General features: G+C 42.5%; 2 protein-coding genes and 1 pseudogene across 2 annotated transcripts; 1 reads left to right on the top strand and 2 right to left on the bottom strand.

Moving 5' to 3' along the window:
• The first annotated feature begins 13,855 nt into the window (after positions 1-13,855).
• Positions 13,856-14,186, top strand: LOC123404664. Its single transcript, XM_045098607.1, has one exon. It carries the CDS (start codon positions 13,869-13,871, stop codon positions 14,172-14,174), a length of 306 nt encoding a protein of 101 aa, XP_044954542.1. The 5' UTR covers positions 13,856-13,868; the 3' UTR covers positions 14,175-14,186.
• A 145-nt stretch (positions 14,187-14,331) lies between these two features.
• On the bottom strand, positions 14,332-15,751 carry LOC123395357 (annotated as a pseudogene).
• A 2,051-nt stretch (positions 15,752-17,802) lies between these two features.
• LOC123395346 (protein FAR1-RELATED SEQUENCE 4-like) lies at positions 17,803-20,535 on the bottom strand. Its single transcript, XM_045090344.1, has 4 exons — positions 19,744-20,535; positions 18,652-19,011; positions 18,221-18,313; positions 17,803-18,021 (listed from the first exon to the last, which is right to left on the bottom strand). Exons 1-4 carry the CDS (start codon positions 20,533-20,535, stop codon positions 17,803-17,805), a joined length of 1,464 nt encoding a protein of 487 aa, XP_044946279.1.
• Positions 20,536-24,738: the final 4,203 nt, after the last annotated feature.

Below are 24,738 nucleotides of genomic sequence, written 5' to 3'. Positions count from 1 at the left end.
TGAGCACATAGGGATCGAAGATGATCCAAGAAAAATGCTTCAGTAGTATGTTAGATTTTGGGTGGTTCTTCAAACATTGTTTCGGTAGGTACAACTTTTTTTGGTATTTTGTGTTTTTTACCCGTAACTAAAGAAAGAAAACACGAACAAAATAAAAACTACTTAGTGATAAAGCAAACAAGCACACACGGAAATATTCACCCCACGCTATTGCTTCCCGGCAACGGCGCCAGAAAAAGATCTAGATAACTCACAAGTATAGGGGATCGTTTGTAGCCCTTTTCGATAAATAAGAGTGGCAAAACCAACGAGGAGCTAAAGGTGGAACAAATATTCCCTCAAGTTCTATCGAGCACCGATACAACTCTACGCACACTTAACATTTGCTTTACCTAAAACAAGAATAAAACTAGAAGTAATTTGCGAGAATAAAACTAGAAATAAATTGCAAGATAATAAATATAGTAGTGTAGTAGCAAGCTTTTTGTAACACGAGAGAAGGATTTGTCCCTAGGAAATTGACTACATTACTAGACCGATAGCAAGTTTTAATGTAGGAGAGAACACTTCTAGCATGTCATCCCTTACATGAAATTCTATGCACTTTTGATTGGAACAATTAGCAATCATACGCAACTACTAATGTTCATTAAGGCAAAACCCAACCATAGCATTAAGATATATATTGGTCCCCCTTTAATCATCTATGCATCAATTTCTATGTTAGGAAGAAATATTTTGTCACTCTTGCCCTCCAATGCATAGTCCTATCAACATACAACTAACCCCATGATGTGATCCACACGCACGCTCATATGATGGGCACCAAAGAACAACAACATATCCACAAGCAAATTAAACCAATCATAGCAATTTTACCAATTAGTCCATAGGACAAAATGGATCTACTCAAACATTATAGAATAGCCATATCATTGGGAAATAGTATATAGTGTTGAGAACCATGTTTAAGTAGAGAGTTATAGCGGGAAAAGAGGTGTTACACCGCTGCATAGAGGGGGAGAGAGTTGGTGTTGCCGGTGGCAAGATTGTTGATGTAGATCGATGTCATGCTCCTTGCCCCGGCGGCACTCCGGCGCTGCCGGGAGAGAGGGAGAGAGAACTCCCTCCTTCTTATTCCTTGGTCTCCCCCCCCCCCCAAGATGGGAGGAGAGTTCACCCTCTGGTCCATGGCCTCCATAGCGGCGAAGGGGCAGGAGCCCCTCCGAGATTGAATCTCCCTCTCCTGTTCTCTTCTCTTTCGCGTTCTCTTTTCTGGCCCTTCACCGTTTCTTAAATTTTTGGAAATCCATAACTCCGATCGGTCTGAAATTTTTACAGGAATGTTTTCTAGAAATTATCTTTCTTGTGTCGTAAGTAGAGCTGCAACCAACTTACATGATGTCCACTAACCACCACCCTGCGCCAAGGGTATGGGCCGCGTCCTGGTATCTAGTGGAGGTTGTGGTCCTCTGTTTACGTTGATTCCAACTCCCAAAAATCACATATATTACAAAATAATTCTCCGTAAATTTTTATCGCGTTTGGACATTGTTTGATATGGATATTCTGCTAAACAAAAACATGCAACAAACAGGAACTCGCACTAGGCACTAGATAAGTAAGTTAGTCCCAATATTAATATAAAATGTTGCCAAAAGTATATGAAAGTTGTAGAACATTGGCATAAAACAATAAAAAAAATATAGATACGACGGAGACATATCACATCTAATGATGGATCTGCTTGCTCATGCCGCCTTTTGCTGGCTAATTGTGTCGAGTTGCTCCTGCTGCCGTCTTACTATGCGGTATAACTCCTTGTTATTTATTTCTACCTGGTGCATACGGTCTGCATCCTGCTTCTTTTTCCTCTGATGGTTTCTATAAGTGTCATTCCACTCCGGTTACCCCATGAACCCACGAAACAATGCCTTTGCCTCATGTTCGTCCTCCGTGCTCAGGATTCCCCAGGGTGCGTGTAAGCTCATCGTTCTTTCTCTCGGGATGGAACACCTCATTTCGAGCATCTTTTACTGGCTTAAATTAGTGTCTGAGGTTGTTTTAAGATTTTCCTTTGTAATAATATGCCATGTTGATGGGTCCAAATTTCCCCCATGTGCATAAAACCAATTCTTGGACCTGTCGGGCCAATTTTTTGTGTAGCTGGAGTGACCCCTTCTGCAACCATCTTGGCCTCAGGTGATTTCCACTTAGGCAGGGCTCTCTTGTAGCCATCTGTCCCCAAAACATGGTGATACTCCTTTTTCTCATCAATTTCCTTATTTTTTTCTTCACCTTTCAGAGCTTCATCCGATTCCTTATACTCCACAAACTCGTGTGAGTGATCTTTTATCTTCTCTAGTGCTCGAGTGAATTGTGGAGTCTTCTTTTTATCCCTGATGCAGTTGTTGTATAATCTTTTCTTCCATGCCTGAAATTGTGTGGCCATCTTCTTAAGATCTCATTTCTTGACTTTCAACCATTGGCTATCTGTGAGACCCTGTGGTAGGTTGAAATGTGACATGACGGTATCCCAAAGCAAATCTTTCGATCTTTGGTCAATGTAACTAACTCCTCGATCTACCTTTTGCCGATTCCATTCTCGAATGATAATTGGTATTTGGTCCCTAACAATAACTATGCATTGATTTATAAATTTACGGGCATTCTCATAAGGATCAATCGGCTCGCCATCTTCGGCGACTTCATTGATGTTTAACTTTATGTCATCGCCCAACTTTCTGGCCCGGCCTCGTATCCTTCTAGAAGATTGGCTCGATTCGGAGGGCTAAAAGAAGAAAGATTTGTCGATATATATGCACAAATCAATTAATACAACTAATGATCACCAGGCTTAATATATATATACCTTGCCACACATTGTTAATTATCTAACATTTTCTTCGCCATCATTTTATACGTCTATTGGTTCTTGCTCAAGTCCATCAACGGATTCGTTTAGAAGTTCTGAGATGTCATGTCGTCATTCTCTTGGTATAGGGAGGAGCGTATGATGTCGAACAAGTCATCTCCATGGTATATACCGCTATCGTCCATGGCTTAACTAATCCAAAAGAAAGATAGAACGATTTAGCATTTTAAATTACAATGCACTAAATAATCAAAAACTGAATCATAGTATAGTTTGCCGCAGGCGAGGTTCACTCTGAGAGGCTAGGGACGATGGTGCGGAGGATTAAAATTTACTTATGCATCTCGAATAATTCATTTAATGCAACAATATACAGTATCACTAATATATCTCGAATAATCCAGTTAATGCAACAATAATATCACATAATATCACTAGTACATATCGCCCAATCAAACTGATCACCAAACAAAGAGTTGTTGTAGTACTACGCGGCAGTGAACACCTAAAGAGAAGGTACCATCACAGGATCATAGCTCGAGTGAGATTCCTGAAGAAACTGCGGGGTATTTGAGAACGTGACGTCCAACAAAACCATGTAGCAACGGACCTGCTCGTCCTCCTCCCTGACACGGCGACGTACCAGCTCCTCGGGGGACCGGCTCCCTCTGCACCGATAGTGGCCCACTCGACCGCCATCATAGAAGCTCTGGGTCAACGATGAGACCCCGGTTCCTCACCAAGTTGCATGCCCCGAAAGGTAGCACCTCCCAATGCCAGCCCGACGGAGCCCAGTCATGGACATGGCGCCTCTCAAACGGGTCGACGACCCCGAGTCCACGACGAGGATGCGGGCTGGCCATCGTCGTCGAGAACAAATTCCTATGAAAACAAATTCATATGCGATAATTTTCATTTTATTATGCTACTCATATTTAATAACCTATGCGAGAACAAATTCCTATGAAAACAAATTCCTAGGTCAGGCATCATCCCGGACATGGCGCTTTGCGGTGGTTGTCTGGGACTCCTCACTAGCGATCGTCGGGGAGTCCTCACCGGTGATCATCCGGGACTCCTTGTCGGCGATTGTCGGGGAATCCTCACCGGTGATCATCGGGGACTCCTTGCCGACGATTGTCGGGGACTCCTCCCCAGCGATCATCGGGGACTCCTCACCGGCGATCGTCGGAGACTCCTCTGACGATCGTCGGAGACTCGATCCTCACCGGTGATTGTCGGGGATTCGATCCTCATCGGCGATCGTCGGGGACTCATCACCAGCGATCGTCGGGTACTCCTCACCGGCGATCGTCGGGGACACCATATTGCAAATTTATTTATCATCATACATATGCTTATCATACATATTGCAAATTAATTTATGGTCATGCATATTGCTAATTAATTTATCATCATACATATAAACAACATATTGCAAATTAATTAATTATTAGTATAAACAACATATTATCATACAACTTTTAACAACATCATAGAACATGCATATCATCATATATTCATCATACATATAAACATATTGCAAATTGAATCATCATATATTGCGAGAAAAAAGAAAAAATGCTCGAAGGGGCTGGCCAGTGGGTTCTCACCGGCAGGGCCTGGGCGGAGCGTAGTCTGGGCGGTGGGGCGAGGCAGCCGACGGATGGGCTCGGGTGGCGGAGGCGAGGCGGCCGATGAAGAGGCTCGGGTGGCGGAGGCGAGGCGACCGATGAAGAGGCTCGGTCGACGGAGGTGATCGGGCAGCGGAGGGTCTGGAGGCGGCGTGGGGGTAGACGCGGGCGAGGTGGTGCAGGCGCGGCGACAGTGCAGCAACAAGCAGGGAGCTGAGAGACGGCAATCACCGATGGCTACGAGTGGATCGGCGACGGCGTCGGAGAGGATTTCAGCAGCCTGGTGGCGTTGAAGTGCCATGTTCTCCCGGGTGGTAACGGGCACCGCAAGAACACGCGCTTATATAGGGGGAGACCTTTAGTCCCAGTTGGTGATACCAACCGGGACTAAATACTCTTTAGTCCCTGCTGGTATCACCACTCGGGACTAAAGGTCCTCCTTATCGACGATCCAAATTCCGTGTGGGGAGGTGGACCTTTGGTTTTATTTCTTTCTTTATTTGTTTTCTTCTTTTTTTAAACATAACAATTTTTGTTTTTAGATTTTGAATAACATTTAGAATGTTTAGTGTTTTTGAGTGAATCTTTTTGCCTTAGGTCATAAAAATTATAAACTTTCTGTTAGTGCCATTGGTTTTCAAATTTGAATAGTTTAAATTTGAATTGTTTGAAATTTGTGTGAATCACTCGTTTGTGAATAACTTTAGTTTGAAAATAGATTTTTGAATGATTATTTTTCTTATTGTTTAATACTAGTGTGTTCTATTAGTTTGTTCAATTCGAGAATTTCTAGGATATTTTAAATAGTTCTTTATCAGTATGTTACAAAATATTGTACAAATCCCTCCAAAACCATTTCTGTTCATTTGAAGTATTTAAAATATTTCTATAAGAAATGTTCTTAAATAATTCCAAGAAAATTCTAGTAAGTCACACATGATATATATGATGACCTTGCCAAGTTTCGTCTCAATCCAAATTAATATGATTCACAAACATACTCCAAAACCATCTGTGTCCAGGTCGAAACTTGGACAAGTTTACATTGCCAAGTTTCTCCAATTATTCTCAAACATTGTGGACATGTTCTAATCACCTAATAATGTGTCCACACCAAGTGGTGCATCATGGAGAATGGATCCACTTGTCCAAATCCCCCCAAACCCATTTATGTTGATTTCTAGCTAGAATTAAGAAATTTTGCATTGTCAAGTTTCCTCAATTGGTTGCAAACATTTTGGACACACTCTATTCCTGAAGTAATGCCACCACACCAAATGGTGCATTAGGGGAATAGATTTGCATAACCAGATCTAGGAAAATCTATTCCTGCCCATTTCTAGGGTTTAGAAAGTTTACATTGGCAACTTTCATCATATAATCCCAAAATGGGCGATCAACCTCATTTCCATCTACCCTTTGATCCTGTTAAATCTCAAGACAAGAAGAACCCTTTTACTTTCCCAAAACAGCATCAAACACCTTCTCGTGATTTGGTAAAAACCCTCTTTTAATGCCTTTTACAATTCCCCTTGATATCAAAATTTTACTAGAGCTCATACTAGTTACCTTGCATCTCTAGTAAACTTGGCTTGGCCATAGATCAATTATTGCTGGGTGAAGCCCCACCCTTACCATCCCTTGAAACCAAGAACAGCTTTGTCCCACTCCTCAGTGGCCATTACTCCATTGTAAAATGAATAACCAATTGGAAAATAAACGAAATGCATAACAATATAGTATAATTTTGATAGGAAGTTGCATAATTAATTTTGCACTTTTTAATTAATTGTTTCAAAAGACAAAATGCCCTAGCTCTTACAAAGATTCTGGCGTCAGAAAGGGGCAGCAAAGTGAAACTTTTTGCTTGATTGTGTGAAGGTAACCCCTAGGAACACCCAAAACACATGTATACCCTAATTCTTAAAAATATTTCCTCCGATTTGTCCGAAACGAGACTTTCCAGCTATAACGTTATGACGGTGGAGTCGGTCACATCCTAGAGTAGGATCTTAGGGTATAAGGTTGTTTCTTAGCGGATGTCCCTTGCTTATGATTGCACCGTAACCATGGAGAATATTTCATCATTTAATAGGACTAGTAATCATGCACGTGCAACGCACGTCTTAAATAAAATGAGTTCGCATGGCATCATAGTAAAATATTTTTATCAAAAAATTCAGATGGCTACAAAATATTTTTTTAAAGTGTGACATATTTGGGATCCAACACACGTATCATAATCTATAGTAAAAACATCTATTTTGAATCTGATTTTTATTTAATGAGTTTTTTCACCGAGCCATTTAAACGTGTGTGATTCCCAACTAAATGAGAACGTGTGTAACACGCGGTCCATAAACATGTCTCCGCATAAAATTCATGTTCACACACAAATTGTATTATAATGGTCACAAAAGTATATTTTAAAAATCAGAAATAAGCATGTCTTGAAGGTCCATCTTTTGAAGCAATGAAGGTCCATCTATAGATGCGATCTATGATGCTTCGTTCAATGGATGGGATATTGTTTTTAGCTTCATTCTCTTCATACTTTAAAATATGCACCAAAAATTGCTTCCTCAGTCCAAAACCATCCTACACATGCATTATACAACATTGTTATAACAAGTTTGTATGTGCAATAATATGTATACAAATAAGCATTGTGTAGACACTCACATGGCCCACCAAAATAAGGAGTTCTCAGTTATCACAACGCTATATGGAATGAATATAATCAAATCGGTATCTCGCGACCTGCCCACGCCCACACTACAAGCTCGTACTTGCCTACGGGAAAGTTCAAGAGGCGGAGAGGAAAAAGTACCTAGTTATGTAATTTAGAGATGGTAGTTTCTGATACAGGGTGCCTCATTTTAACTCCCTTTTAGGTAGAACTTTATTTGTATTCTAAACACACTCCATTTTATTGATTAAAAAAGTTCATAGGGATACAATGTAGATCTGAAGGATTAAGGAGCCACACATGGCGTCCTGAAAAAAGGCATAGACTATGCGTAGCAAGGCTATGTGACTCCAGATTAGTTTCTCCTCTTTCAAAGATGATGGAACAGCGAGAGAACTGCTAAGACGTAAGATTAATCTCCTTAATAATGCTAGAGTGTAGCCCACCTGTATTTTCATGGATATCTTTGGTCACACCTTGACAGTCTGAAGCTATCTGTATATCTGCAAGTGATAAGTTAAGGACAAGTGAGAGCGCTTCTTGACAAGCCAAAGCCTCCGATAATATTGGGTCAGCCACACCATGGTTAAACATAGCATAAAAATAGCGGTTTCTCATGCCACCTTACAAATGGTGGGTTGCAGTGCGGGTGACAAGAATCTAAAGCACATGGTACTACATGGCCTAGTAAAAGAAGAATCTATAAGACCCGATCCCACAGCTGTTGAAATATGATTTCATATACGGGCGAGAGAATATCATGTGACTGTGGGATACATTGGATGGCTAGGTGGGCCTACTCAATTTGAAACCAGGCGTGATGGGAGGCCATGATTTGAATTGTGCATGGATACAGTTAAGGCCTTGTTTGTTTACAGAGACTAGAATAAAAAAAATTTCTTTTAGTTCCTATGTAATCAAACAGGAGGGACTTTTATTTAAGGAACTAAAAAAAGACTTTACTGAAGGAACTTTTTTCTTTAGTCCCTGGGACTAAAAAAAAAGTCTAGTCCCTTGAAACGAAACACCCCGTAAACAAAATCCATGTTGGAGAAGCACACTCGTTTAGCGGGAACTTGGGATGCCATGCAAGGAAGTCCGCTTCAAGTTTGTTGGACGTCTTAATCTGTAGAATACTCTCGATGTCTGGCTGATAAAAGTGCAGCTGGAGTAGGGCGTGCCATCGGGGGTTGAGAACATCAGCGACCCACTTGTTGGCACCGTCGCTTTGCAGTTATCGGCGTCATGAGTGGTCACGAAGGATCCAAGGATCATGCCATATTCGAACTTGGGAACCGTTTCCGATCCTTCAAATGATCTTACTTTAGCAGCTCAAGCCCATATACAATAGTTTGCCATGTCGAGGACGCATTGCCAACATCTATCAAGAATCTATTAAGGGTAGACTTGGCCATGAGAAACCTGGCCCGGCCATACCAACCCAAACTCAGTCCGAAATTTCCGGGCCAGGCCGGGCTTGCCCACAAAGTAAACGGTTTCATATCTTGGAGTCCAATTTTCCATATGATTTGGGCCTAAGCATGATGTCCCATGACACCAAGTGAGTTCGTCGTTTCCTGTGAATCACTCCTCTCCAGTACTTATGTATCATTTTTGTTAGGCACTCAAGCGTGAGAGGACTAATCTCACAACTCCCAGCCCCGCGCCCCCCTCCCACGGGCAACTCGGGCGGCGGCGGGGATCTCCTTCCCCTAGCCTCCTCACCACATTCCGCCAACCTCGTCGTCGGTCGGGGCGGCCGATGCAAGCCCCTTACGGTAGTCGGAGGCAGGATCCCGTTCTTTCCGCCTTGAAGGGCTGGTGCGGGGCGGTCTCGACAGGAGGCGGAGTCAAGCGGGCGCGGGGATCGACAGCTCAGCGGTGGCAGATCACGGTGGCGGCGGCCTCATCGGGACTATGCGGTGGAGTCGGCCCGTTGTACATTGGTTGCGTACCCGCAGCGGCGGTGGGTTAGATCAAATCTGATCCCGGTGGCGGGGGTGTGGTGGGCCTGGTCTCCTGTCAGATCCGATCCGACTGGTACGACCTTCATGCGTGGCGACGATGATTGGTAGCGGTTCCATGCACACGATGTTGGATGGAGGGTCCTCAAGAGGATCCGGGTGAAAACCCTACTCTTGGGACGTTGCCAAGGTCGGCGATGGCGGCGTCTTTCTACGTCATCCCCTTCTTGAAGGCATCATTGGAGACAAGCTTTAGACCCTCTATTCGCTACTCATGTGTCGTACCCCTCTTAAGGGTGTCATTCTTGGAGGTGTACATAGGCTCGAGGGACCAGTGGACGGCATCTACGATGCAGCGATGTTCCCTGTGACACATCAACGTCGTAGAGTCTCGGCGGCGAGGCGCATCAAAGTCTCAATGACGGATGGATGATGATGAATGCGCGTACGGTGGAGGCATTGTCTAGCGCCGCGAGGGCATCGATGGCAGGCTTGGCAAGGTCAATGTGTCAGTACGTGCTCTGAAGATGGATGATGAAAGACGACGACCACGACCTATGAGAGTGCATCAAACCGATTTGTGCCCTAGACCCGGTATGTGGCTTGATCGGGGCATCCAGCTTTAGATGTGAGACTTTGGTGTGATGTCTATTTAGTATTCAGTTCGGACATTCGGCACCCCTTCATCATTGGATAGGAGTAGCGATAGATGTTGCCAAGATGACGGCTTCAGATATATTGATGTATTGTTTTGTAAGGTCTTTATGAATAGTTAATAAAATAACTGCATGCATCTTCCAGATGCACAAGTCGGGGCTCATCCTCCTTTTCTAAAAAACACCTAAGCTCCTCTAGCTATTTTTAGTCTAAACACACTTCACTTTATTGATTAAAAAAGTTTATAGGGATACAACGCAGATCTGGAGGATTAAGGAGCCACACATGGCATCTAAAAAAAGGCATAGATTATGTCTAGCGAGGCTATGTGACTCAACGTTAGTTTCTCCTCCTTTGAAGATGATGGAATAGCGAGAGAACTGCTAAGATGTAAGATGAATCTCCTTGATAATGCTAGAGTGTAGCCCACCGGTATTTTCATGGATATCTTTGATCACACCTTGACAGTCTCAAGCTATATGTATAGCTGCAAGTGATAAGTCAAGGGAAAGTGAGAGCGCTTCTTGACAAGCCAAGGCCTGCCATAATATTGGGCCAGCCACACCTCTAAATTTTATCGCCTAAGCTCCTCTCATTTGTCGGTGGCATGGAACCCCTATAGTAATCTAAACGCTCTTATATTAGTTTACAGAGGGAGTATTTTTGTAAGTAAATCTTTGATTCTCACAAAAAAAGTAAATCTTTGATTATTTTGCTAGTTTTAAACAAATTATTTAACATATATCAAAAAAAATTAATCGTGTATTTCAAAAAAATTGGAACTGTTCGAGACACATACGAAAATGTATAATGTGTACGGAAAAAGTAGTCATCAAAGACAAACTATTTGAGAAAAAATTAATCATCTATTTAAATAATGATACACATGTAAAAAATATTCTGGTGTATATAAATAATGTAGAACATGGATTGAAAAATGGAACATCAAAACATAAAAAAAATGATGATCGCGTAACAAACGATCTTAATCATACACTTAAGAAATGTTCAAGCTGTAAAAATAATGTTCCTAACATATACAGAAAATATACAATGTGTATAAAAAAAGTCATTAAACATGCATTTTTTAAACATAAATCATGTATTGAAAATGGTTAAACATATAATTTTTTGCCAATGTATACAAAAAAAAGAGAAAGAAGCAAAATAAACGAAAGAAAATTGAAGAAAAATAAAAACAATAATAAAAACAAAGGAACATAGAAATTTAAAGGAAACACATTAAATTGAGATAGAAATGAAGAAAATCAAAAGAGGCGACTGGTATATATCCTTATGTATGACCTTTCAAATAGCCCACAACGACACTAAGGCAGAGTTCTTTTCAACTTTTGATTCTCCAGGATCAGCTTTTGGGAAACTTTACCACAATCATCTTCCTTCAAAATCAGCCTGAATCAGCCATCGAGTTCTTGTCGGAGATTGTGGTCTGATATTATGGGCAAGTTGTATGTTGAAATATCATTAACGCCTCTGAACAAAAATTGGATGCTGGATTGCTAACACTTAGATGTTTCAAACAATTTATCATAAAATATGAGCATGAATACGATTTATGAATATCTTAGATAGATAAATATTACAGTAACGAAGGTTTTCGCGTTTTCTTTGCTACAAAAGAAGTTCCAGTACAAATAGATTGACTAATCTCCTGGTACAAGACTGGTAGCAATAGCCTCACGTGTTGCGGCCATGGTACCATCATCTTCGGGTGGTAGAGCGTTGGTGCCTGTAAATGGCAATGGGGTTGCACATACGCATCATTATCAAAGTTATCAAAATGCTCATCATGCAGCTAGCTATCATGAATGAAGTTGTCGGGACACATGTATGAAGTGACAATCATCTTTTGGGCATCTGGTTTGTACCGTGGTATGCCTCCGAGAATTAGTCATTTCATCTTGAGAACACCAAACGGGGCGGAGCAGCGGCTCCCGGCCTGGAGGCGAGCGTGCGGAGCGGAGGAGTGGGGCGGAGGGTCGGCGTTGGGCTGGCGGAGGAGCTGCTAGGGCGGGCACTCGGGTGGCGGCGCCCCTGGAACCCCACCACGAGGATGAGCGGGGAGTGGGGGATGCAGGGCAAGAGGAAGGAGTCGCACGACTCGTTTTCGTTCATGCGGCTAGCCTCTAGTGGCATTTCCCTTGTAATTTGCGTTTGAAATAGGTGTATTGTCTCAAACTGGATCGTTTTATTTTATGGAAGTGCCTAGAATCGCCAGAATCAAGGTTTGCACGCGATTTTCGATTGCACTACCGATTCTAGCGATTGTGTGATGATTTTAGACAATCAAATCGAGTTCTTTTAAGCTTTTGATTTTCCAAACCTAGAATCACCAGAATCGAGCGAAAAGTACTAGGCCTAAGGTCCTTGTGAATTCATCCTCAGCAAGTGATTCATGCATCAAGAACATGTTCCTTTCCTCTGCGCTTGAATATGAAGGAACTTCTATGTTCTCTAACTAGTTTTCTTCCCGGATTTTCGTTTTAACTAGCAAATTATAAACCGAGCTCATCGAAATTTTTCGTTTTGCCAGCACTTCTCCAATGTTACCTTTTTTGTAACTTTTTCATACTCAACAACTTGAGTTTTAAACCCAAAAACTTGTTTCTTCATAAGTCTAAAAACTTGTTAACAGACTCAAGATTTCTTTATAATATTTGAAACCTGTTTTCAGATTCATAAAATATTAGAGGATTCTATTTTTCTCCATAATTTATAAAATGTACATGAATTTGATAAATATGGAAGAATTAATAAAATGTTCAGGAATTCACATTAAGTTCATAAATTTTAAATTTTTCAAGCATTCAAAAAAGTACCACAATTCCAAATAGTTCATGTATTTAAAAAATGTTTAAACATTTATACAGTTTTCCAAATTAGTAAAACTGTTTAAAAATTTGAAAATATATTTATAAATTTGAATACAGTTCATTAAATTAAAAAATTCATAAATTAAATAGTGTTAACAAATATATTTTTAAATTTGTAAAAAAAATCATGAATTCATGTAATTTTTGTGTTTTCATAAATTTTCAAAAAAATTGAAAATGTTGACGAAATCAAGTAATTTTCGAAATATAAGAAAAAAATCATAAGACAAGAAAAAACAGAAAAATTAATCAGGGGAAGAACATCCCGGAAGTTGCCAAAAATCGGATGAGAAGCTCCTATAATGTTCAGGAATTTCCAATTCAAAAATGAGAGAGGATGATATGACTTCATCAAATAATAATATTGGTGGAGTAATTGAGTATTCTCTCATTTCGATTTTGAATATTGACAACAATTCTCATTCAAAAAATAAAATATTATGAGAGAAGGAAATATGACTCCTTCAATATATTTTGTTTGCAGATTCTTTAACTGTTATTTGGTTTTATCTCTGAAGTTTTAACATGTTTTGTGGAACATTTACAAAGCCCCAAAATATAATTTACAGAAGTTTTGTGTGTATTTTATTTAGTTTTGGTCTCTAAAAATTGTTCATTATTTTTATGTAGCTATAGTGTTTTCCTGTGTGTTTATAGTATTTTAGGAATTTAACTGATATTTTATTTTAGCCAAGAGACTTTCCTATGCACGATTTAGTTTTCGTAGTGTTTACTCTTCACCTTGGGCTATAGAAGCACAGCAGACGAAGCCCATTTCTATACCTCGCACATGCGAATTATTGAAATAGCAGACCGGCCCATTTAGCCCAGCGAGCACCCACCCCTCCACTTCCTTTTTTTCTGTTTTTCTTTCTCAGCTCTCCGCCACTGACTATGGGTCCCACCCTGTCATCCTCTACCTTGCAGCGTGTTCATCTGGGACACCGGAGCCGATCCAGAATCGATTGATTCAAGAAAAAGCATCAAAATAAACTGGTTGATTATCACCACATGTAAACCACCCTCTGCGTTTGACACGTGCCTCTGCGACCATCCACCGCTTCCCCTCCATGACCTTATCTATTCCCGAACGTCTTGTTCCACACATTTTTCCCCTCCTCCACCCCTGTTCGTCACTCCCGAGAGAGGAGTCCCATGGCAACGCCGCCACCTCCGCGTCGACGGGCTGCCGACGCTACATTGGAGCACCGCGCATCGCTGCCGCGGCTGCAGTGGAGCTCCGCCGCGCTGGTGTTGCGGCTTCACCGGGGGATGCAATGGTGTCCGCCGGTGCTGCAAACGACGAAGCACGCGCATCGCCGTCGCATGTTCATCCGCCCGTCCCTGCCATGTGCTTCACCACAGCAACCCCATCGGCGTCTCACTGCGTTGGAGCACCGCCGTGCGCGGTGGCAGCACTGCATTGACGCTTCGTCGGACGCCATCGTGGTGCTGCCATGAAGCTCGTGGCACCGGCGTGGCGCAGTGAAGCTCCACCGGTGGCGCACATCGAGATGCTGCCATGAAGCCCGCCACGCCGGCGTGGCGCAGTGAAGCTCCGTCGGTGGCACACGTCGAGGTGTTGCCATGGAGCTCGCTGCGTTGGCATGGCACAGCTTCACTGGTGGCGCACGTCGAGGTGTTGCCATGGAGCTCGCGGCGCAGAGTTGCGTTGAAGGGCCGCCGGAGCTGCAGTGAACCGCCAACGGTCGTTCGAGCTCCGACAAGGTTGGAATGAAGCTCCGACGAGGTTGCAGTGAAGCGCCGGGTCGGTAGCTGAAGCTCCGGCGAGGTTGCAGTGGAGCGCCGCGGCGGTCGTCGGAAGCTCCGGCGAGGTTGCAATGATGGACCCATGCTGCCATGGGAGACTGCTATGTGGTGCTGCTATGGAAGCTGTGTGGTGGCCTCCCGATCCTGCGGCCTCCCGATCCTGCTGCTGAGAGTATTTGAATCAGAAATCATCCACCAGATCTGTAGCAGCGTCCTTGATTCGATGCGTTTCTTCTCTAACTCCGGCAGCACCCCTGTTTCGTCTCCGGTGAGCAACATTTCATGCATCCGATTTCATAGCAACGGCCGAACCGGTACGCTCTAAGACTCGGCCATCCATGATGAAACTAGCACAAGCACCATCTATATCGAGATTCAGGGAAAACTTCTTCCACACCATTCTGAATTGCTTTTGCTTGATCAGTTATAATAGCTTTTGGATGGCGATTTGACATACAAGTAAGCCATGCTTCAAATAACCAGACAAATGTTGGAGTATCTTCATTTGATAATAAAGCACACCCTAGCAGCACTGATTGGCCATGATGATTCACTCCGACAAAACAAGCAAAAGGCATATCATATTTGTTCACCAAGTATGTTGTGTCAAAAGTAATGACATCATGAAAAGATTCATACACTGCTCTGCTTCTTGCATCATCCCAAAAAACATTCCGAAGTCGGGATTCATCATCAACATCCATGACACTAAAAAAGTTTGGATTGTCGGATTGCATTTTGATAAAATAGTCACGAACCGCTTCAGCATCACCACTACCAAATTTTAACCTTCTTGTTTTCTCTAGAAAATTGCGACAAGTTTTCTCACCAAAAGTTAGGTTCTCATGACCATCTGCTGCCACAACAAAAGAATTGAAATTCTTGTTTACTCTTATTCCGGCGCGGTCATTCAGCTCAAGCCTGCGCTTGACATGGAAATTTAACTTCTTATTGCATCTAAATAACCGAGATTTATGTGGACTCAATGCATGATTGTGATCCAAAATCGCCTTTGAAAGATGAAGCTTCCCATCAGGACCACGTGTAACATAAATTTTAGCTTCACATCCTATCCCGGCTGTTGGGTTTGGCTTCAACATATTTCTTGAGTTCGATTAAGTCTTACCATACCGAGAGCAACAAAGTGTAAGGTACTTTACTTGTCCATTATCATCACTATGTGAGCTTCTTCTCGTCACACCAAAGCCTTTTGCTTTAGCATATTTGATATAGTACTCTCGCACCTCATTCTCAGTATCGAAGGTCATCCCCAATTCAGGGTCTCCAAGTAACGAATCTGGTTGATCTTCAATATGGTCATGTTCAATTTCCATGTTGCTTTGATTTTGTTGCTTAATGCCGTCGTCATCACTTGAAATAGACATGTCACTTGATTCTTGAACACCAACTATTCCATCATCCATTCCTATGATCATGAAAAAAAGTCACTCTTCTACGAAATCAAAACTAAATTTGTAACAGAGTGACCTAAATGTTGGCATGTTAACCATGAACTTGTGACCTTCATGCTGAACATAACAAGACGATTAAATCGATAACAGTACACATATTTGACGAAAGCAGTGTATCGTATTCGGATCAAGCGACCTCGCAGGGATTTTTAACTCCTGCACGAACTGCCCACCGGCGTGCAACCGGAGTACTAGATTACCACCACGACCGTAGCATTACCAGCATCTGCATACACGAATGGTCAAACTAATCACAAAATTAGCAGATCTCCTCATCAATCCTGGGAGGAATCTCCATTAAAGATTGGATTCGAGAAGCAGAACCACCCATCACCAGCTCAGCAAGCATCAGGAATTCAGGATACGTACACATGAGCAGCTATGAAAATCAGCAAGGGTACTAGATTACCATCACGACCTTAGCATTACTAGTAGTGTCTATCTAACACCAATGGTCAAACAATAACAACACATATATTTAACCATGAACAATACTCCTGACTTAAACGCAGAATACAGAATATAGCGAACAACAGCAGTAGCAGCAGACTGAACCTTGTATCCTCCCCGTCGTCAGCTAGGCCAGGCACACCACGCAGGCCACCAACGATGCAAGCACTGTGATCGGCAACGCGTGGAAATTTCGTTCAACAGTACAGATGATCAAAAGTTGAAGGCGGCGATCTTAAAATGTGGAAACACGGATCTGTCTGTGCCTTTCTGTTTTCCCCTTGCGTAATTAGCGGCAGGTTACTCGCCGCGTCGCGCGACCGTCGGACCGATCTGTGCGTGACATCTATCGCCTGGGGGTTGCGTTTGTTTTTTCACCACAAATAATTTTTATGCCCGCAATTATTTCTGTTTCTCGCTCCAGACGGTATGCGCGGCCAGGTCAGCGTCGATCCTAATCAGCACGTAAACTCACGTAGCTCTACGTGAGTGTAGCATTATTGCGTTTGGAGCGAGAAACAGAAATAATTGCGGGCATAAAAATTACTTGCTGTGAAAAAACAAACGCAACCCCCAGACGATAGATGCCAGGCATAGATCGGCCCGACGGCCGCGCGACGCGGCGAGTTTCCCATCGATCGGCAGCGCAACGCGGCGAGTTCCTCTGTTACTGCCGGACGCGAAGATATCTTCCGCGGCGCGACAACGGGCTACTCTGAGGCGGAGAGGCAGTCTCGTACTAGTTGGATGCGCCATGCATGGCTCCTCCGATGTGGGGAGGTGATCTCCTAATCGTTGACAGCGTCACGGCCGGCTCTTGGCGACGAGGCGGCCTCCTCGTATGGACGCTGGCGGCGCCTTGGTGAAGTCCCATGTAGCCAAATTCGATGTACTGACTCGTCGTGTGGTGGCCGACGACGCTGGTCAACTTGCTGTCGAGCGTCCAGTCGGTCAACCTCTTCGGTCTCAGGCCATGGCTGGGCCAGATCGACGAGCTACATAAGTTTGTTGCTTAGAAATTGTACCGTGCTGCTTTGGTCTGAATTTTGTTCTGCTTTGCATCCTGTTGGTAGCTTGGCTGGGCCACATCAAAGCTCTGGACTTTGTTCAGCTTTACACAGAGATGATTAGAGACACAAAGTGCAGTTTCAGAGATCAAAATATTCAGAGATATGAAAAGAAGGGCTGACGTGAATCTCCAGTGTGCTTATACTTGATAAACTACCAGCAATGTGCGCACACAAATATCCATGAAAATTTACAATCCTATAAATAATTTTGTAGTACATTAGGGAAAACAAGATGACAAAACATATACTCCATCAAATATTACATTAAAGTTGCCAAGTGCATAGAAAAATACTGCATCAAACATCTTCAAATTACATAAATCATGTCTAAATCTGATCCGTCGTATTGTTGAGCCCTCCAATTCCATTGAAGCGTAATTCTGCAGGACTGGACAGTACAGTCGATGCTTGCTGAACCTGAAACATCATACTTGTATATTCTCCTAGAATTGGAGGCATAACCATTGATGATGAACCTTCATATGGTATTGCAGCTGCTGGGGTTGGATTTATGTTGCCAGTCGCTATGCCAAAGTCAAATGATCCCTGTGCCAAATAAAGTCATTATATTAATGGATTACCAAGTTTTTACTGCAAATCAAAATTTGACAAAATAAAATACCTGAACTGTGCTACTACAAGCTATGTCATCCAAATAAATTGCTTCCTGACTCTGTTTCAGATTGCAGATCTATTAGCTATAAAAAATAGTATTATTGTAGAACGGAGAACAAGAATCAAATACCGCATGTTCCATAAGATCTTGTTCTAGAATATTAGCGTCTGATTGTTTCCTTTTATTATTGGACCTTTTCTTGTTTAAATTCATGGAGTGAGCCTGAAATAAGTGCAACATTAGTGAGTTTTTACAAGAAGAAAAAAGTAGTTTGTGATCACACGTAATATAGGCTACAATACCTTTTGTTCAGCTTTCTTCTTCTCCTGTTCTTCTTTTTTCATTTTCTTTTGTTCAGCTTTCTTCTTCTCTTGTTCAGCTTTTTTCTTGTCTCTTTGTTCAGCTTTCTTCTTCTTTTCGTTTGCTTGACGAATAAGCTTATCAACCTTTGATTCTTTCCTCAATGAAGGAGGACGTCCAGCACATCTAACAGCTATTGGACTTAGTATAGTTTTACTTGTTGCCTTCGCACTAGAAGGTGCATCTTCCTGTGTACCAACCTGTTCCTTATCATTTTCAGAATTTGAGCTGCTAGAGTACTCAACTTTGAGGGTGTGAAGTTTTTCAATCAAAGAATTGCATGAATTATCTGACATGCCGCCTAGCTCAGCAACTGGGTAGAAAGAATTGCACAATCTATCAAAACGTTTTGCAACAGGCGTGTCTTCCATGCCACCATATGTGCATCTGATAAAATTATGCTTTCTTTTCACATTCTTTTTCCACCGATCAACAATGTATTGTGGAGGAACCTCCTTGATTTTCATGTGAGTGAGCACACATAATACATGCCTACAGAGTATACCCCTGAACTCGAAGCGACGACATGAACACTTAACTTCGAACTCTTCCTCGTTGAAATAAACATGGTACACAATATCTTTTCTCCATCCTTTTTCCTCATCAATTAACACATCCTCAGTTATTTCATATGTTTCTATTGCCCCTTCCTTTTCTATGAACTTCCGATCACAATACATAATGTCTGTTAGCTCTTCTTGAAATTCTTTGAACTTTGCATTTGTATAGGCTGATTGAAATTGCTTCTCGATGGCAAAGCGTGTGATGCAAGGTATGGTTGAATTGATGGAATTAAAATCAGCAATATTCTCCTTCTCAACTTTATCACGGAGACCATTCTCATATTGGCTAACAAAATGCTTCAATGTAGTTTTTGCGTTAACATATCCATCAAAGAAGGCATTCATACTCTCACTACGTTGTGTAGTAGACATACCTGCCCAGAAGGCATCTTTCACAAAAGCTGGAACCCAACGGTTCCGATGCTCATAAAGCCCTTTAAGCCATTCATTATCATCAAGACTATACTTCTCAACCATATGCATCCAAGCAACTTCAAACTCTGTAATTGTTAATGAATTGTAAACCGCCCTGCCAACAACAACCTTGATGTGATCATATTCATCATATCCACCTAACTTCTCGGGTATCTTTTTCATTATGTGCCACAAGCACCATCTATATTGAGATTCAGGGAAAACTTCTTCCACACCATTCTGAATTGCTTTTGCTTGATCAGTTATAATAGCTTTTGGATGGCGATTTGACATACAAGTAAGCCATGCTTCAAATAACCAGACAAATGTTGGAGTATCTTCATTTGATAATAAAGCACACCCTAGCAACACTGATTGGCCATGATGATTCACTCCGACAAAACAAGCAAAAGGCATATCATATTTGTTCACCAAGTATGTTGTGTCAAAAGTAATGACATCATGAAAAGATTCATACACTGCTCTGCTTCTTGCATCAGCCCAAAAAGCATTCCGAAGTCGGGATTCATCATCAACATCCATGACACTAAAAAAGTTTGGATTGTCGGATTGCATTTTGATAAAATAGTCACGAACCGCTTCAGCATCACCACTACCAAGTTTTAACCTTCTTGTTATCTCTAGAAAATTGCGACAAGTTTTCTCACCAAAAGTTAGGTTCTCATGACCATCTGCTGCCACAACAAAAGAATTAAAATTCTTGTTTACTCTTATTCCGGCGCGGTCATTCAGCTCAAGCCTGCGCTTGACATGGAAATTTAACTTCTTATTGCATCTAAATAACCGAGATTTATGTGGACTCAATGCATGATTGTGATCCAAAATCGCCTTTGAAAGATGAAGCTTCCCATCAGGACCACGTGTAACATAAATTTTAGCTTCACATCCTATCCCGGCTGTTGGGTTTGGCTTCAACATATTTCTTGAGTTCGATTGAGTCTTACCATACCGAGAGCAACAAAGTGTAAGGTACTTTACTTGTCCATTATCATCACTATGTGAGATTCTTCTCGTCACACCAAAGCCTTTTGCTTTAGCATATTTTATATAGTACTCTCGCACCTCATTCTCAGTATCGAAGGTCATCCCCAATTCAGGGTCTCCAAGTAACGAATCTGGTTGATCTTCAATATGGTCATGTTCAATTTCCATGTTGCTTTGATTTTGTTGCTTAATGCCGTCGTCATCACTTGAAATATACATGTCACTTGATTCTTGAACACCAACTATTCCATCATCCATTGCTATGATCATGAAAAAAAGTCACTCTTCTACGAAATCAAAACTAAATTTGTAACAGAGTGACCTAAATGTTGGCATGTTAACCATGAACTTGTGACCTTCATGCTGAACATAACAAGACGATTAAATCGATAACAGTACACATATTTGACGAAAGCAGTGTATCGTATTCGGATCAAGCGACCTCGCAGGGATTTTTAACTCCTGCACGAACTGCCCACCAGCGTGCAACCGGAATACTAGATTACCACCACGACCGTAGCATTACCAGCATCTGCATACACGAATGGTCAAACTAATCACAAAATTAGCAGATCTCGTCATCAATCCTGGGAGGAATCTCCATTAAAGATTGGATTCGAGAAGTAGAAGCACCCGTCACCAGCTCAACAAGCATCAGGAATTCAGGATACGTACACATGAGCAGCTATGAAAATCAGCAAGGGTACTAGATTACCACCACGACCTTAGCATTACTAGTAGTGTCTATCTAACACCAATGGTCAAACAATAACAACACATATATTTAACCATGAACAATACTCCTGACTTAAACGCAGAATACAGAATACAACGAACAACAGCAGTAGCAGCAGACTGAACCTTGTATCCTCCCCGTCGTCAGCTAGGCCAGGCACACCACGCAGGCCACCAACGATGCAAGCACTGTGATCGGCAACGCGTGGAAATTTCGTTTAGCAGTACCGATGATCAAAAGTTGAAGGCGGCGATCTTAAAATCTGGAAAAACGGATCTGTCTGTGCCTTTCTGTTTTCCCCTTGCGTAATTAGCGGCAGGTTACTCGCCGCGTCGCGCGGCCGTCGGGCCGATCTGTGCTTGACATCTATCGCCTGGGGGTTGCGTTTGTTTTTTCACCACAAATAATTTTTATGCCCGCAATTATTTCTGTTTCTCGCTCCAGACGGTATGCGCGGCCAGGTCAGCGTCGATCCTAATCAGCACATAAACTCACGTAGCTCTACGTGGGTGTAGCATTATTGTATATATAGGGCTGAATTAACTAATGATGAAAGCATTACAAAGCTGCGCACATGATGTGCGTACACAAGACAACCCTCTCAAAACCAAATAGCAGGGATCTAAAATAAGTTACGACTCTACATCATAAAAACTCCACATCATTAAGCTATCCAAAACATCCATGAAGAAACTAGGTTGTATATAGCGCCAATTAGCTAATGAGTAATGAGAGAACCGGCGTCGATCACAATCAGCTCGACTTTCCCTCCTGCTCCGCCGTTTCACGGGCAGCGGCTGCCACGACGTCCATTATGCACTTCACCAGCGCCTCCCGCGCGCTGGCGCGGGCCTCGTCGGCGTCGGCGTCCGGTGGTGGTTCTTGCCCCACGCACGCGGCAGCCAACGCCTCGATCTTGTCTCGGCATGCGCCTTGGTTCAAACACTTGATAGCCATGTCGACGACGGCATAGGGTTGCGCCGACGGGTGAGGATCCGCTGACGAGGACGACGGGGATTCGCTCTCCATGAGGACGGTGACGATGATAGGCGGTCTAACTACGAGAAGATGTAGCTAGGGCGAAAAAACCGTGGACTCAGATGGTTTTCGTAGCTAGGTGTGTGCTCCTTTCTCTTGTATTTATGGATGGATGAACGCACGTACGTACTTTGATATCCAGATGATGATGAGTTCGACTCGAACTAGTATTCTTGTCCGTCACCAGTTTCGTTCTGAAGTCGTCCGTCGCTCGGAAGCCGAACGAACCAGGTTAATTTGGGCCATCGCCATATACTAAGCAAAGGAAAATAACTTGTCCCTCGGCTGTGCATTAGCCTGGAGCAAGCAGGAGCAACTAGTTGACCAGTGTTTGTTAGGAAGACCCCCAACTATCACTCGATCACTCCCTGAAACGGAAATAACGTTTTTTTCGTGTTTTTTTTTTTACAAGAGGTGTAATTTTGCTTTCCTGAGAGGCGCGGATTTGCTCTTGTGAGAGCCTCGGCCTGCCATTCAGAAAAGAAAAAAACTTCCTTTTTATGAGATGTACGGTTTTGTTTCGTGGATTTGTTTGTACGAGAGGCACGATCATGCTTCTCAGAAACGAAAAAAAATGTGTTTTCTATTTTTTTTTCTTTCCTCAAAGGTATAAGTTAGCTTTCACGAGAGGCACGGCGGATGATGTGTACACACTAGTAGTAAACATAGATTTGTTCTTTGTCAGATCAGAGCAACAGTCCTGATCGACTTACGAACCGGGACTAATGCGTGCATCAGTCCTGATCGACTTCGAACGACCAGGACGCCGGTCCGGACTCGGCGGGCACCAATCCTGGTTCGTATGGGACCTTTAGTCTGGGTTCCATCCACCAACCGGGACTAAAGGGTCCGACGGTTCGTGTCTGGAACCGGGACTAAAGGTCAGTCTTCAGTACCGGTTTTAGACATCAACCTGGACTAAAAAAATACTTTTATATATATATATATATATATATATATATATATATATATATATATATATATATATATGCTTGTACCTACCCATTCACTCTGATTTTTGGCAAATCATACTCATAGAGCATAATGGCAAAAAAAAAACGCCAGCAGACCCACATGTCACATCTACAAACTAGACAAGTCAACAACCATCTAGGGTTTTGATATCAAGTAATGCTTCTTTTTGATGTGTTTGATCCCATCGTAGCACTATGTCTCCAGTTACTACTACCCACTCGCGTCACCCCTTCTAACACCAACTTCTATATCTTCAACAATGCAACACGCTTACACCGATTGACTCAACAGCTAAACATCAGAAATTCAAACTCAAAGATAGAGAGTAGAAGATGTCAAACTATGGCCTGTCCTCGAGGATGCGGAGCTCTGGCAAGTGCCTTCCTGCGGCCACCTCGGCACAATGCATGCCACCAACCGATGGGTGGCCGCGCTGCGCGGTGGGTTGACCTCATGCACATGGGCCTCCACCGGCGCTGCTTCCATCGGTGGGTTGACCTCGTGCACATGGGCCTCCACCGGCGCTGCTTCCATCGGTGGGTTGACCTCGTGCACATGGGCCTCCACCGGCGCTGCTTCCACCGGTTGATTCCATGGCGGCAATGTCGTCTCCTATATGGCTTGGCTTCTCTCCTCTTCTATTGGCTTGTTTGGTCACCTAGAGTCTCCGGTTTTCGGGGACAACGATAGACGATGATTTTGTTGTGCTAGACCATCAGGGTGGTGGTGCGGCCCTGTTAGGTGGTAGGCAAACTTTGGCAATATGATACGGGAGCGTCTAAGTCGGCAATTTTCTCGAAGCTTGCGACGGGAACAAATTTACTATATTTTGAGAATGTTCCGTTTTGAATTTTCCTTTTTCTGTATTTTTATTTTCTGGATTTTTGCTTCTACTTCTTTATAAATATGTTTGGTAATTTAAACTTTTGTTTTCAATTTTGAAAAAAATTATAAAATTACAAAGAATTTTGGAATTTCTACAGCATTTTTGTCACTGAAATAATACCATATTTTCAGATGTGCCAAATAGCTTGAAATTTCAATGACGAAGGCCAAATGCCAAATTACACTAGCATGTGCATTTTTCTCTAAAAGTCAAAAGATATTAGGACGTGGCTACCGAGCTCAGCGACGCCCGCTCGCGGTAGCGGACGCAATTGCGAACAACAACAAAAAAAACCACGTGCATTTATTAGCATTTAAAAAAAAAAGTCATAACTTTTGATTCGAATCGGAATTGAGATCCGTTTTCACGGCTGACTTTCTTGCGACGAGTTCTTTAAAGATAGATCCCATATGGATAGTTTTTGACAAACTTTTTTGGGCAACTTTTGATGATACTGATGCAACTTTAGTGTTATAAAAAAGCAACTCATTTTTTAGCCTAGTTGGACTACCTATTTGGTTGATTTTTGTAAAAATGGGAAAATCACACAAAACATAAGACGCATTTAGTGCGACGTACAAGTAATTGAATGCGGTTGATGCTTAATTTCCTACAAATACTATGAAATTGCTAAACATTGATGCCTAGTTTCCTATGAATGTTGATTAGT

The sequence above is a fragment of the Hordeum vulgare genome, chromosome 1H (genome assembly GCF_904849725.1).
Source record: "Hordeum vulgare subsp. vulgare chromosome 1H, MorexV3_pseudomolecules_assembly, whole genome shotgun sequence".
In the NCBI taxonomy this organism is placed as follows: domain Eukaryota; kingdom Viridiplantae; phylum Streptophyta; class Magnoliopsida; order Poales; family Poaceae; genus Hordeum; species Hordeum vulgare.
The sequence above is the reverse complement of the archived record's forward strand: the minus strand, read 5'-3'. Positions and strand labels throughout refer to the sequence as shown.